Source organism: Hyposmocoma kahamanoa, unplaced genomic scaffold, assembly GCF_003589595.1.
Source record: "Hyposmocoma kahamanoa isolate Upper Pololo Valley unplaced genomic scaffold, ASM358959v1 181, whole genome shotgun sequence".
In the NCBI taxonomy this organism is placed as follows: domain Eukaryota; kingdom Metazoa; phylum Arthropoda; class Insecta; order Lepidoptera; family Cosmopterigidae; genus Hyposmocoma; species Hyposmocoma kahamanoa.
Genome location: NW_020653712.1, coordinates 1,430,537 through 1,445,753, shown reverse-complemented (window position 1 = coordinate 1,445,753; position 15,217 = coordinate 1,430,537). Strand labels below are relative to the sequence as shown.

Genomic DNA, 15,217 nt, shown 5'->3' with positions numbered 1-15,217 from the left:
TCGGAAAAACAAAACAATTTGATTCGACCTCAATTCTAATATCAGTCGAGATGAAGTTTTATTCGAAATGAAATGTCAATAGTAAACAATTATGACAAATCTGACATGTTACTTGATATCGAACGATATGATAGTTGGGGCCGACTCGTCTATGAATTAAATAAAAACCACGGTTGGGTGACATGCGTGAGAAAAGATTTTATTTGCCGCCATTTCGCCAGTCGTTACATGCGGTTCCTGAACACATCATAGAGAGCTTATAATATGTGTATAGATAAAGCAGTGTATGTAACTCTACATAATTAGGCATTAACACTCGTGTGATGTTTTTGAAACCCACACTCGTATTTCAATGCCTCCCATTATGTAACAGTCACATACACCACTATTATGATATCAAGTGAAGGGACAGACAGGTGTCATGTGAAAGAGAAGTCCTTACCTATTTTTGCCGCCAAAATGTAATATGAGCATTAATTCGTTCCGGTTTGGAAGGGTAAGGGTGCTGGTGTAATAACAGGCACATGGGACTTGTCAACTTATGTCTCAAGGTGACGGGCGCAATGGCAGTGCCCCTCAGATCTTTGCGATTTAAAGGTCTGAGAAGCAACTGTTATGGACAGGCGTGTCTCTTATCACCACACGACATATCCCTCTAATACGGTAAGTTGTGGGTAATTTTCAGGTAAGTTTTTGTACTCAATTTTGTTGACAATTTCTTTTTATTTAAATATTTATATTATTTAATATTCGAGTGTGGTAACCTGAAATATTGTTTAATATTTCACGATGATATATTCGAGTAATTAAATAATAAAAATTGTCACCAAAATTGAGTACAAAAAACTTACCTGAAAATTACTGAATAAAATAAAACCGTTTGTGGAATTGCATCTATTTGCCAAATTTTATTAGAAATAGGTTAGCTGAAAGTGGGTGAAGTCCAATAAACTGGATTCATCCCCTAATTAGCCACCCTTAGAGGTGAAATATTTTCTTCAAATTTGTATGGGACCACTACCGAGGTCGAAATAATCACGCAACAAACACAAAAATAAATACAAACGAATTGAGAACCTCATGCTTTTTTGAAGTCGGTTAAAAAAAACAGAAAACGTTTTATTTTCCCTCACGTACCTCAATGGGACAGACCAGCGGCGCGCCCCCAACAACACCCAAACAACTATCGTTATCATTCCTTGTGCACATGAAAGAAGTGTGCAACTCGAATATTTCTCCCAGTCGCGTCTTTCGAAGGTCGTTTCGACAGCTGTTGCGATCGACGACCCGCACTTCCGCCTGGAAAATTTTCATTAAGCTCAATTTATATTACGGCGTAAAGGAATAGAAGCGAAATTTCAGCAACGATATTGTAGCGTAATGAATTTTATGTAACGTACAAACTAGATACGAGCCAAAAATCACGTTCCGCGTAATTCTCGCGCATTCGCGAGAATTCACCTGGCGAATCTGCGGGAAACGGCGCGAAGGTAGGCGCGCTGTGACGTCAAACGTCACCGTTACTCGCTCAAGGTTTCGCGATAAGTGCCTACCGCTGTGTGCGCCGAAGTCGGTGCAAGCGCACATACAAGTCTTCCATTTTGAGCCGGGTACTCACTAGCGAGTTGTAACCGTAACCGTGGATTGTATGTAACCAAAAATCATAGTGTGTACGTAGTTCGCGAGCTTGCCGCTAGTAGAACACGTGCGGTTCGTCGTAAGTGACGAAATAATTTTTTGAGTTGTCTTAAAAAACCATAACCCAGTTATAGAATATTGAAATAGCTTGATAATATTTCAGCTATGCGTCGTTAGGGTAAGTTCCGATAAGTCGAACACATTAACTAATTTTAACTGTTTTTGATGAGAATTTGAATGAGAATTTTGTGCTCTATTTTTTTCTATTTAAAACGGATATTTGACTCTTAGCCGCTATTTAGTTAGTAGACGGCAGAGTGAGCCATCTGATTGAAGGCTGTTTCAAGCGTACACACAAGAACCTCGGTACTGTATCAGTCACGTTACAATTACAACTCGCTAATAAGTACCCGACTTAAGAGCATTCGGCTCCGCACGACTGCCCACGGTATCGGGCATCATTATTTTTGCTTAGGTTCTTTCTGAACGCCTGGTGTCATTACTCAGATTTAGTAGGCTATTATAGCGTAGGTGCTTTCGATTTTATATAATAATAATCATATAATATGTTTTATTTTCTCTCACATCACATCAGATAATTTTTATATATACATTTAGGGATACTTCACTTTAACACATAGATATCCCTTTAACTTATTCTAAGCCTTTAACTGCCTATGTGGCCGAACGGTGACCATGCCGGACTGCCACGCAGAGGTCCCAGGTTCGAATCCCGGGTCGGGAGAAATATTTGTATGGCCCACATTTATTTCTCTCGTGAATTTGGGTGTAATTTGTGGTTGTATGTGTGCGTCCGTGGCACCCGCGACACAGGGTTTCCCTAGTGCGAGGCTATGTTGAGTGCGTGCATTGTTCAGTGAGTGTATTTATGTCCCTAAGTGTATGAGCGAAGGCAGTGTGTTTAGTTTTTTGAATAACGTTGTTGTTGAAAACGTTATTGAAATGCCTATAATATGTACAAAAAACGGACCTTCATCAGAATTGAGGCACCCATAACAGGTTCCCTGGGCCACCACGACGAGAAGCATTGTGTGCCCCCCGCAACGCGTTCGCGCGGTAGAGGCAGACATGCAATCCCAACATTCGGTGCTAGATCCATGGGTTTCGACAGAAACAGCAAGGCGATGTCATAGAACAAACTGCCTATAAAAGAGATTGAAATGATTGTCAATGCTATCAGGTTCTTAAGGTTGTTAGAAATTGGAAATGAAAAACATTTTTTAGGATCTAAGCCTTCGAATTAGACTCTTGTAGAAGCGCTAATAAACGCAAATATTATACAAATAAAATAAATAAAAATAATTTACTTCATTATTTTTATAAATAAAAAGGGTCAATTTATCCGAAAAAATCATTTCATTTCCAATTATTGTTAGTGGATTTATTATTCTTGCAATATAAAAAAATCCATAAAGAAAATTTAAGTAATTCAAATAAATTCATTCGGCTGCACATCAAGCTATACATTGACGGATCTTGTACCGTTGCAGTAGAGGTGATATTCGAACAGCTTCATATCTTTCTACATGTTTTGATTATAGTGACCTTCCCTGCCGACCCTTAAGGTATACGCAACGAGTATGTAACCAGAAATAGAGACGAAATAAGGGCCATATATTCCCGGTAACACATTAGCGATACAGCTCTTATAAATATCAACTCTCGTTTGCACTGAAATATAGACAGACCAACTACTGACCTGTGTGTACGTCTCCGTATATTCCAAAAAATATTCTGTATTTATTGTAATAAAGATAATTTATCTAACAATGCCCTGCTGTTCTATTCGGTTGTGTGGGAAAAACAGCAAAACATCTAATTACAAAACAAACGGAATCACATTTCATCGGTAATTAAATATTACATATGTAATTTTGCAATTTTCGTATCCAATCTCTAGCCATCTAGCCAATCGGAACGCAGTTGTCACGGTAATGACATGGTAGAATAGTTTTCAAACAAATTAAATGACATTTCGTCTCTATTTCTGGTTATATACTCGATGGGTATACGAGAAGGGCACTATGACCATCTAACTCAGGACCTAACCCCAGATCAGCCCGTTTGCACGGACTTCATCCGGTTCTCTGTAAGGCTAGTGCCACCTAGATCTAGACCTAGATGCTAGATCCACCCCAGGTGCACGTACAGCACCCTCCCTGTTTTCCAGATAGGTACCGGAGCTGTAGGCACGCTCACTTCCCGTCATTAAGGTTAGTGGCAGTAGAAGTCGCTCCTTGTCAAACAGTTCGTCCAATAAAGTACTGCCACATTACCTATTTGTGCCGTATTGCAAAATGTGAGCATGACTCAGATCTTTGCGATTTAAAGCTCTGAGTGTCACTGCAACTGTTATGGACAGGCGTGTAGCTTACCATCAGGCGCACAACTTGTTCGTCCCGTCACTTGATATTATAAAAAAAGTATATATTTTTAACATTACTTATTACGTAGTCTACTTATGATGATATTCTTTGGTTGCACCCCTTTTGCATATCCCAAATATCTATCCTACCTACCTGGAAGAAATTGCTACATAGCAATAAGACAACCTGTTGAACAATAAAGAATATCACGCATTCATTCATTCATTTGCGTTGTATCATTATTGTGGACAAGCATGTCGATTACCACCAGGTTGTTTGTCCCTTCCATCGAGTATATAACCAGAAATAGAGATGAAATGTCATTTGTTTGAAAACTATTCTGCCATGTCATTACTGTGACAGCTGCGCTCCGATTGGCAAGCCCGAGTTCGAAACCATTGACGGGTGTCGTCAACTGTTTCACTTCAAATCGACCAGTTAACTTGAGCTTTGCTATAATGGACGAAAATTGCAAAATTACATATTTAAAATTTAATTATCGATGAAATGTGATTCCGTTTGTTTTATAAATTAAATGTTTTGCTGTTTTTCCCACACCAGCGAATGGAACAGCCCCCTTATTAGAGACATTATCTTTATTACAATAAACACATTATATTTTTGGAATATACGGAGACGTACACACAGGTCAGTTGTTGACGCTGTACCATTTCAGTTGTCTAATTTGTGATTTCATCGCAAACGAAAGTTGATATTTAAAAGTGATATAAGGCCCATTTGCCTAATGAGTTGCCAGGGATGGATGACCCTTATTTCGTCTCCATTTCTGGTTATATCTTCGATGGTCCTATAAAAAAAAGTATAATGTGCTCTTGACTGTACTTAGTTCATTTTTTTTTTAAATTAAAAATGTTTATTTTCATCAACTTATACATACCCTTCATTTACATACCCTTATTAAAATCCTTGTGAATGACTCTCGATTCCACATCTCTGTCCTGATGCGGATATATCTCCTTATCGGTGTACAAGTCCCAGTTACCAGCGCGCACGAGCAAACGCGGTAGTTCTTCGTTTGGTAGTATGTGCGCTGCTGTTAAAACTACGCTTGAGTGGATGAGCGAGCCTACTCCTTTGTAGAGGATGGCCTCTGGGCCACCTTGGCTGGAAATGAAGGATTCAATAATACGAATTTCAATTTATATATTATTCAAATCACTTTTTTTTTAATTTATTGAATGTCAAATGTCAGATGTCAGACCACCATAATATTCAATTATTTTTGTGGAATTACTCCACTAGTTTGTTATAATTATTGGATTCGAACCAACGTCTTCCAACAAACCGTGCCGCACGCTGTGCCAACTAAACCACGGAACGAACTAACGGACATTACGAATTTTTGTGATTGATGTGATTATTGCAAATCTTTGTTTTTTGGTTTTTAACGACTTTTCGCCGTAGCTCCATCTGTGAGAAATCTATTTCTTCACTCAGCAAGGTAAATAAAGAGAAAGACGACGGGAAGACATTGGTTCGAATCCGGCCGGATCGAAGGAATTTTTTCTAAGTGTTCGATATTTGTATTGATAATTATAAAAAACCATTATAGTGAAGTAATTTCACAAATGATTGTGTTTATGTCAGATATTCTTACCGTTCATTTAATTTTAAATAAAATTAATAAAATAAATTAATTTTACACGCGTATAGTAATCCCTGGCTGCCAAAATTTATCATAGTCTACATTGACTTACAAATAAATGGACGACGGGTCTAATACAAAAACCACGAAAAAAATGTCCCAAGTCAACCTATTTAAACGTAGTGACATGTAAAGGAATATGAAAAAGCTAAAACGTTGAATTTAAACTGTAATGTCATCGCAGTACTGTCTAATTTTGCTTCGCTGTCAGTCGCTGTCGCTGTATACGATTTTAACGCCCTATAAGTTCGGACACTTTTTAGCGCGGACCCGACGTCCATATAATTGTAAGTCAATGGTAGTCTAGCTTCGATTGGATTTTTTCACGTTACCGAGGTTTGGATAAAACTTCGGTATGCAAAAAAAAACTTTATGCTATACACAGAAGCCAAGAATTATTACATAATCCGACAAAATGTATAAAACTCAATTTTGGTCACGTGGTCGAGTAGCCACAGAGTGTCGCCATCTCTGAGCCGGGTCAATGTAGAAAAAACTACCTTTTCTATATCGTCACTGGTCAGGGTTCTTGCGGTGTTGTCGTTGTTGTTTCCGATTTCCATAAGACAAGTGGTTAATTTTTTTACTATGGGATTTAAAAAAATGAATGTTAAAAATGAAAAATGCTGTTACACGGTAGAAGAATTTTAAATTTGTTCTACATTTTGTAAATTGTTGTGTTTTATATTTTTTAACTGATTGTTTTAAATTGTTCATTTTGACCATTGACTTACAAATAAATGGACGACGGGTCTAATACAAAAACCACGAAAAAAATGTCCCAAGTCAACCTATTCGAAATTTAAATTGTTATGTCATCGCAGTATCGCGCTGTCCGTAGAACAAATGAAGACTAAAGCGGAGTGTCGCGCTCTGTATACGATTTTAGCGCCTTACAAGTGCGGACACTTTTTAGCGCGGACCCGACGTCCATATAATTGTAAGTCAATGATTTTGACTCATTAATTTTATGTACTTCTGTCCTGAAATTTTACTTTTATTAATACACTATTTCTAGTAATTCTATTCACTCTGTATTTTAATTAATTTGTATGATTATAAATTTTAAATCCATGAAATTCAAGCACAATTATGTATATTGATTAAATTTAATTAATCACAGCAACGTTTGTGATATTGTCTAATATGATATGTACTTATTATCATCTATTGGTATTATTTAAAACTAGCACACTTGGAATCCATTTACTAACCTATAAACGGTAACCACCCAAGGGAACTCTCCGTAGTTAGCTTCACCATTGGTACCACCGATGGTCTTCATTCCAACCCCATCAGGGTTGCGCCAGCCACAGCCAGGGCGACGAGCCTCAGAATTAGGCATCTGTAAGGAACACACTGATTCAAACTTCACGATATTCACACAATATTTGTTTTAAAATTCGGGTTTTAATCGTGTTTATAATAGTTATTGGTTATGCAAGTCTGCAAAGTTATTATTTGTATTGATACCTGAGCAAAATAAGGGTGCTAAGATTCACACTCACTTCGCTTCTTAGTGGCTTCACTCGTGACAACTTTGCTGACGAGCGAAACACACAACTTTTCACCCCACTATAGCGAGGGTAATGGTAGATGAAAGAAAAACAAATCGGTATAATAAACAAAATTAGTTATCGTTGTCAATTTAGTGTCAACAACAATAAGAATAAAATATACCAACGGATTTATATGACATAAATAATGTACGACAAATCGCGTACTTGAACGTGTCATTATGTGTTTCTTACATCGATAGAAAATTTTTGGTGCACCACAGTCCATCGTCAAGTTCGAATTTTAAAAACCTTTTCCACGCTAGAGTGTGTTTTTCGTGATTTCCAATGAGAAAGAAAGTCTTTCCGAGCTTGTGAGAAAAGTGTGAACGTGACTTGCCTGTCCACTCTCGTTTTTCTTGGAGTCCGTGATTGCACGGGGTATGATGAGATTCTCAGGAGATCGTAGATCGGACAGCGGGCAGCAGACCTTAAGATACGAAGAGCATAAAGTTCTGCGGATACTGCAAAAAAATTAACGTGAAACATAAAATCAAAAAAATCATATTACAAACAAATCCCAATAAGATTGAACTCAAGAACTTAGGCGTTAGGGGGAAGCGGGCAGATTCTTTCTCTTTCATTCTTTCACTAAATTAAATTATAATGAATATTTTTTTCTGCCTAATTGATGACATAAGTAATAAACATTACTAATTTAATCCTTTTTTTTAATTTTAACAAATAATGGGAATTGTCCAATTCTGCCCCACCTGTGGGGTATTTTGATACACCGTTTGGGGCACTAAATGTGTGAATCAACGTAGTGTGCCATTCCTAGTTGCTACGTATTACCAACACTAGGTGATCAAGTGTTCATAAAGAATAACGCTACATGTGCCTCCGCACTTGCTAGATCTAGAGTTCTTTCTAGGGCAGCATTTGAAAAGTGTTCTGTAATGTTGTTTTGGAAGTAGAAATACAGGAGGAAGAGCTGACTGTAGAGCAAAATGTCACTAGTTCATCTCTTTAAAATAACTTGTTGAAACAGTTTTATATTTTTCGTACAAAATAACTAATAGGAGGACTTTGATACATACCAAACTGTGTATAAAACCACTCACTAGTGTATAAAAGTACCCCAAGGCCAGTTTAGAAAACAATATTTATAAAAAACAATCATTACATATTCTCTCAGTAACATCCAATTCTAGTTATTGAAAACACTAGTTTACCCTGTATTAAGACATAAAACACTGTAAAGTGCACAAACTGCAGTGGCAGTATTTGTGTCCCTTATTTTTTTAATCAACGGCTATGAAAACACTTTGTGACCTGTCGATCGAAAACGGCTAACTGGCGAGCTGCATCATCGAATGTCTGTTACTCATACGTACAAAGCCACATTTTAGTATTACCACAGCTAATATTATGTTTGAAGGTGTGGAGATAATGCAGGTGTATGAATGTGCCCACCGCGTCAAACTGCCCCGCTTCCCCCTACTTGAAGGAACCTTTGTCCATTTCCTGGGCCATATTCTCATACAATCTTTTCCTTACCCATTTTTGGTTAAATCACGGATTACAGACAGCGTGTAATGTCCGAGAAAGACTCCAACAGAATGAAAGAAGAAAGAGAACAACATCTAGGTGTTTTAGAAGAGTTGGAAATTATTACATATAACAATAGCAGGATGCATAGTATGATAATGAACAATTGAATATCGCGTCATCGCCATCATTAGTATTTTAAAATTTTAACAATGGTCATACTCAAAATCGAAGTCAAATGAAAATTTATTCCATTATGCCTATCTTTCTTACTTATGCTTAGAGATGGAAAGGTGAGAGCCTGAAGGTCTACTCTCAAAATATACAACCGCAGCTGCGTACGAAATCAAAACGATCCGTGAGCCGTTCGCAGTTCGTTAGCCACAACGCTTTAGTTTTGGGCTTCGGATCCCATAGACAATAACGGACCGATAATGTGAATGGTGAAATAGGTTATTTTACATGCTTGTACAACAATTTAACTGAACAAATGGCGGATTTCTTTAGTGTTGTACCATAATGTATCGAAAAATCATTATCGAGTTGCAAACGTTTAATTAAAGTCGATCAATATTCTATTTGGGAAAAATATAATTTGAGAGTATATTAAAAAAGCGAAAATTTTATAATATTAATCTGACGATCGCTATGCATTTTCAACCTCAAGATTGATATTAGAAAGAAATTTTTCAAAGGTTTCCAAACAGTGTAAGCTTTTTGTATTTATGCATTGGTATAGAATTAATATCAGTGAGTGGTTTAAGTAAATCTTTAAAACAGAAACAGAAACTATATTTAATAACATGTGAGGACCATAGATATATATTATTGGGCCTTAAGGGCTACACTAACAATTTTTGTGGGATATGCTTAATTTCATTAGAATCTATAAGATAGCATTAAAACAAAATCAAACATATTCAAGGAACATTTGGAAACGGGAATAAACGCGTTTACATACGAATAGGTATTTTTCACACAACGCAAGTTTATATATATATATATATATATATAAACTTTCTCATTCTATACACACAAATAAACCTCGAAATACAAGGAAATCTTGAATATATACCAGATTGAAAGTTTGGAAGCCTCTCCTGTAAAATTGTGATTTTATGCTTTGGCCCTTATATGTACATAGGATCCATCGATATGTAACTATAAGTTTCTTTCGTGAAAGATAATAAAGATATTTTTCATTTGTATAGGTAAAATAAATTTACATTTGAAAACGCCTTTTTTTTTTCACTGTGCTTTCCCTGAGAAGAACGACTTACTGCCGTTCTTACGATAAAGAACAATAAGTTGAAATGTTATAAAAAAAATAGGTTGGCTGATTCCGAATGTGTACATTCGGAATCAGCGTAATGAGCTCTACATTATAATTAAAACCTCTAAATTACATCTTAGCTAGATCCTTTAATTACAACAAGCATTAAACCAATAAGTCATAAAATGTGTTCTAGACCACTTAGCACAATCATATAGCAAATATATTTACTTGAATTGATATTCAATTATTTTTATGTGAAATTACTCCACTGGTTTGTTATAATTATTAATACAAAGATCGAACACTCAGAAAAATTTCTTCAATCCGGCCGGATTCGAACAGACGTCTTCTAGCATACCGTGCCAGACGCTATACCAACTAAGCTACGGAATGAACCAGCGGACCTCTCAAATTTTTCTATGTGCTTTGTCATATCCTTGTATTTGGTTTTTACAGCGACGTTTTAGCCATCTATGAGAAATCTATGAAAGAATTTAGTCATCCAGTTAGATACCTTTACAGCTAATAGCCCCGGCTAGAGATGACGCTAATTACTGCATTTAAATTTGCCGGCCGGATTCGATCTTTGTATTAACTAGTATATTTACTGTTAAAATTTAAGTCTCTTTCTACCATCAAGTTATTTCTTAACACAGGAGTAGTAACTCCACATATTGCAGTAACAAGAAGTAAATCTGATTCATAGTTAAGATTTGATTTACTTAATATAGTTTATTAATTAACATGGTTTAGTTATTGCTGATATTATCTGTAATAAGCATTGACTTACAATTATATGGACGTCGGGTCTGCGCTAAAAAGTGTTCGCACTTGTAAGGCGCTAAAATCGTATACAGAGCGCCAAACTCCGCTTTAGTCTTAATTTGTTCTACTGACAGCGCGATACTGCGATGACATTACAATTTAAATTTCGAATAGGTTGACTTGGGACATTTTTTTCGTGGTTTTTGTATTAGACCCGTCGTCCATTTATTTGTAAGTCAATGACATTTCGTCTCTATTTCTGGTTATATACTCGATGGAAGGGACAAACAACGGTGCGCCTGGTGGTAATCGACATGCTCCGCAATAATGATACAACGCAAATGAATGAACGAATGAGTGATATTCTTTATTGTTCAACAGGTGGTCTTATTGCTATGCTCTGCCGAACGGTTACCATGCCGGACTGCCACGCAGATGTCCCAGATTCGATTTCCGGGCCGGGAGAAATATTTGTATAGTCAACATTCATTTCTCTCGTGAGTCTGGGTGCAATTTGTGCATTATTAAAAAAAATTTAAATTTTTTTCACCTCACTAGCTCGGAAAGACTTTCTTTCTCGTTAGAAATCAACGCGCAAAAACGTTTTTCCCACGCTAGCGTGGAACAGGTTTTTGAATTTTGAACTTGACGATGGACTGTGGTGCACCTAACCTTTTCTTTCGTTGAAAAGAAAACATAATAACATCTTCAACTACGCGATTTGTCTTTCATTATTTATGTAATATAAATCCGTTATTATTATTATTGTTGACATTAAATTGACAAAGATGTTACGATGAATAATTATGTTTATTAAAACCGATTTGTTAAGTTCAACTGTTTTTCTTTCATCTGCCATTTTCCTTGCTAATAGTAAGGTGAAAAGTTGTGTGTTTCGCTCGGCAGCAAATTTGTTTTGCGTCTCGTGTCTTGCAGCCCTCGCTACGCTCAGGGTTCTATTTTTGGGATCCTTAGCTTGCTCAGGTTTCATATAAGCACTTGAGTCAAACTATAACTCTGCAGCCTTGCATAACAAATAACTATTTTTACTCGGGCGAATTTGCCTACAGATACCGACAGGGAACAGAGCTCGAGAAGGGAGTGTAGCAGGCTGGTTCAGTTTATACTTAGAATTGCACAAATAATCGCACGTTGTTGTCAAATGGACATCTAGGAGTTCTGGACAAAACTTTCAAATTGAATACACGTATAAAGTTTTATTTTAACTGCCTCCGTAGCCACGCAGAGGTCCCAGGTTCGATTCCCGGGCCGGGAGAAATAGTTGTATGACCTACAATTATTTCTCTCGTGAGTTTGGGTGTAATTTGTGGTTGTCTATGTGTGTGTCTATGGCACCCGCGACACAGGGCTTCCCTAGTTCGGGGCTATGTTGAGTGTGTGCGTTATTATTTATTTATTTATTTATGAATATAATCCCCGTTTCTCATTGAAAAGTGCCTCTCGCTACGCTAACCCACGTCCCTTACAAGTGGTGGAGGCGCCTTAAGATAGATGCTAACATAGAAGGACAGGAAGAGATGGATTACTTGGATGAATACGACTTATTTTATTTTGATTTCATGAATATATTAACCTGTATATGTGTATGGTTGTTGGTCATTCCTCCAGATGAACAAGAACTATCTGCTTTCAATGGAAATGTAAGGCTCAAGGTAATTATAAACTAGCGTAGTAAATTCACAAAAAATAATTGAATGTCATGGTGGTCAAACATTCTGAGATTTAATAAAACCTTGAAAACAAGCTCTGTTTATGTTAGATTTTTTTACCGTGCAGTTAATTATAAATAAAATTAATAAAATAAGATGATTTTATACGCATGTAATAATATCTCGCTACCAAAAGTTATCATAATAGCTAATCATAGCATCGATTGGATTTTTTCACGTTACCGAGGTTTAGACAAAACTTCGGTATGTTACAAAAGCTTAATAAAGAAAAAAAGTTTATGCTATATACAGAAGCCAAGAATGAATGAATGCATAATCGGACGAAATCTAATTACAATTAAAAGCGACATCTCTGGGCAGCTGCTGGTAACTGTCAAGGTGTTTAGCTGGGTGAAGAAATACTTTCATAGATTTCTCACAGAAGGCGCTAGGCAAAAAAAATCGTAAAAACCAAAAACAAGAATCCGACAACAAACACATAGAAAAAGACATCCGCTAGTTCGTTCCATGGCTTAGTTGGCAAAGAGTCGGCACGGTTTGTTAGAAGACGTCGGTTCCTACGGAATTTTTTCTAAGTGTTAGAATTTGCATTAATAAAATTTAATTTAATTTTAAATCAAATTCAATTTGTTAACTACTCACCTGAGCTCGATCATACCAGCTTCATCTTTTGAGACAACGTCGATTCCGTTACAAAGGTTGTAAAACACGCATTTGCCTTGTTCATTATTAACAGTCCTGCAGGAGTCATTTTTGGGCACTGAGTAAACAAAAGAACAATGTTAACGGATTATATTGATTTTAAATCGCCAAGAGTGGTATAGAATTGTCTATGATAAATTCATCGAGTATATAACCAAAAATAGAGACGAAATAAAGGCCATCTATCCCTGGCAACTCAACAGGCGAATGGACCTTATATCACTTTTAAATATCAACTCCCGTTTACACTGAAATCAGAAATTAGAAATCTGAACTGACCTGTGCGTACGTTTCCGTATACTGATTCTAAAAATATTCTGTATTTATTGTAATAAAGATAATATCTCTAACTATGGGGGCTGTTCCATTCGGTGGTGTGGGAAAAAACAGCAAAACATCTAATTACAAAACAAACGGACTCACGTTTCATCGCTAATTAAATATTAAATATGTAATTTTTCAATTTTCGTCCATAATAACAAAGCTCAAGTTAAACTGGTCCTTTTGAAGTGAAACAATTGACGACACCCGGCAATTGTTTCGAATTCGGGCTGGCCAATTGGAGCGCACTTGTCACCATAATGATGTGGCAGAATAGTTTTCAAAGTAAATGAAATTTCGTCTCTATTTTTTCTGGTTATATACTAAATAACGGAACCAAGAAGTCGTGCACCTGGTGGTAAGCGACACGTCTATACATTACAGTTGCAGTGCGAATCAAAGCTTTGAGTCGCAGAAGTCTTCTTTGGGCCACTGCCGCTGCGCCTGTCACCCTGAGACATAAGTTGACAAGTCCCAGTAATGTTCACATGTCATCGGACCTACTTAGTATGAGCGTTTGCCCGTTACTCTCAGACTTGAACCGTCTGATGAAATATTTAGGAGCCGGCTGAAAGATCTTTTATTGAAAACTCCTTTATACTCTGTAAATGAATTTATGGACTTAAAATTGTAACGATATTAAGTATTTTCTATTTTATTCTAATTTTTGCCGCATTGACACACTCTTGTATAATTGTTATCAACTTATGACGATCCTTATCTAATGGAGAATGCTGACCTTCTAACTAAGAGTGCAGGAACTAAGTCCTGTTTTCGAGAAAAACGTGGTTAAAGAAAAAAATTTAAAATTGACTGTAGCTTCAAAACCACGCAAGTTACAGCGACATGGCATATATCAATAGAAAGGTAAAAGAATGAAGAATTGTAAGGTGATATATTTATATATGTATCATAAGGTTATGTATGATAATATTTCAAAAGTATACTTATGTTTAGTAAGCGCTCTAGTAACACAACTGATCCTCCTAACCATAACGGCAGTAAGTACCTTAGCTAATTAATCTAGAAAGTACATATTCAAAAACAAATTAATAATAATATATGTAGGTAATAAATAACTGCAGTATCTATTACGTTACTGCAGTTTTTGCTAAAAATACACTTCATATTGATACTATTTTCTAATGTTTTGTACAGTCGAAACTCCCAATCTGTTAACATTTTCTTACTAAACATCGACGTAAAGTTGCAGTATGCTGCATGAGGTTTTTGAGAGTATCGATGGTCTAATTCCCTCCCTTCACTTTTTCTTTCCTCTTTACTCGCTTCCTTCCCTTCTCTAGTGTTAGCAACTGAGTAATGCCACTGGTATTACAAGCGTACATGATAGGCTACGGGTAAGAATTCGAGTCCCACTCTTTATTATATACACAACTGCTTATTCAAGGAATAAATTTCTATTTCTATTTCCCGAGTTGGACAAAGTGTTAATTGGATTGGGAATATATAGAGATGAGAAAACATAGTATTTTATGTAGATATATTAATTTCGTACATTTATAATCTCAGTACAGAGTACTAAAAAAAACGACCTCAAAAGTACGTGGAATTACGTCTATTTGCTAAGTTTTATTGAAATATCCCCTAGTTCGCCACTATACATGACTTGACACTGGAGATAATAAAAATCGGTTCTCACTACTCAAAGTATATTGAGAGAAAAACACCTTGAATTGGAGAAATAGCAAAATCAACCATTAAAA

General features: G+C 36.4%; 1 protein-coding gene across 1 annotated transcript in view; it reads right to left on the bottom strand.

Moving 5' to 3' along the window:
- The window catches only part of LOC113226063 (phenoloxidase-activating factor 2-like), a 25,583-nt gene that overhangs the window by 1,249 nt on the left and 9,117 nt on the right, over positions 1 to 15,217 (bottom strand). The window contains exons 3-8 of the mRNA XM_026458580.1: positions 13,113 to 13,230; positions 7,588 to 7,711; positions 6,906 to 7,036; positions 4,939 to 5,150; positions 2,630 to 2,802; positions 1,138 to 1,299 (exon numbers count right to left, since the gene is read on the bottom strand). Coding sequence (XP_026314365.1) covers positions 1,138 to 1,299; positions 2,630 to 2,802; positions 4,939 to 5,150; positions 6,906 to 7,036; positions 7,588 to 7,711; positions 13,113 to 13,230 — 920 coding nt within the window. The remainder of the gene's footprint in view (positions 1 to 1,137; positions 1,300 to 2,629; positions 2,803 to 4,938; positions 5,151 to 6,905; positions 7,037 to 7,587; positions 7,712 to 13,112; positions 13,231 to 15,217) is intronic.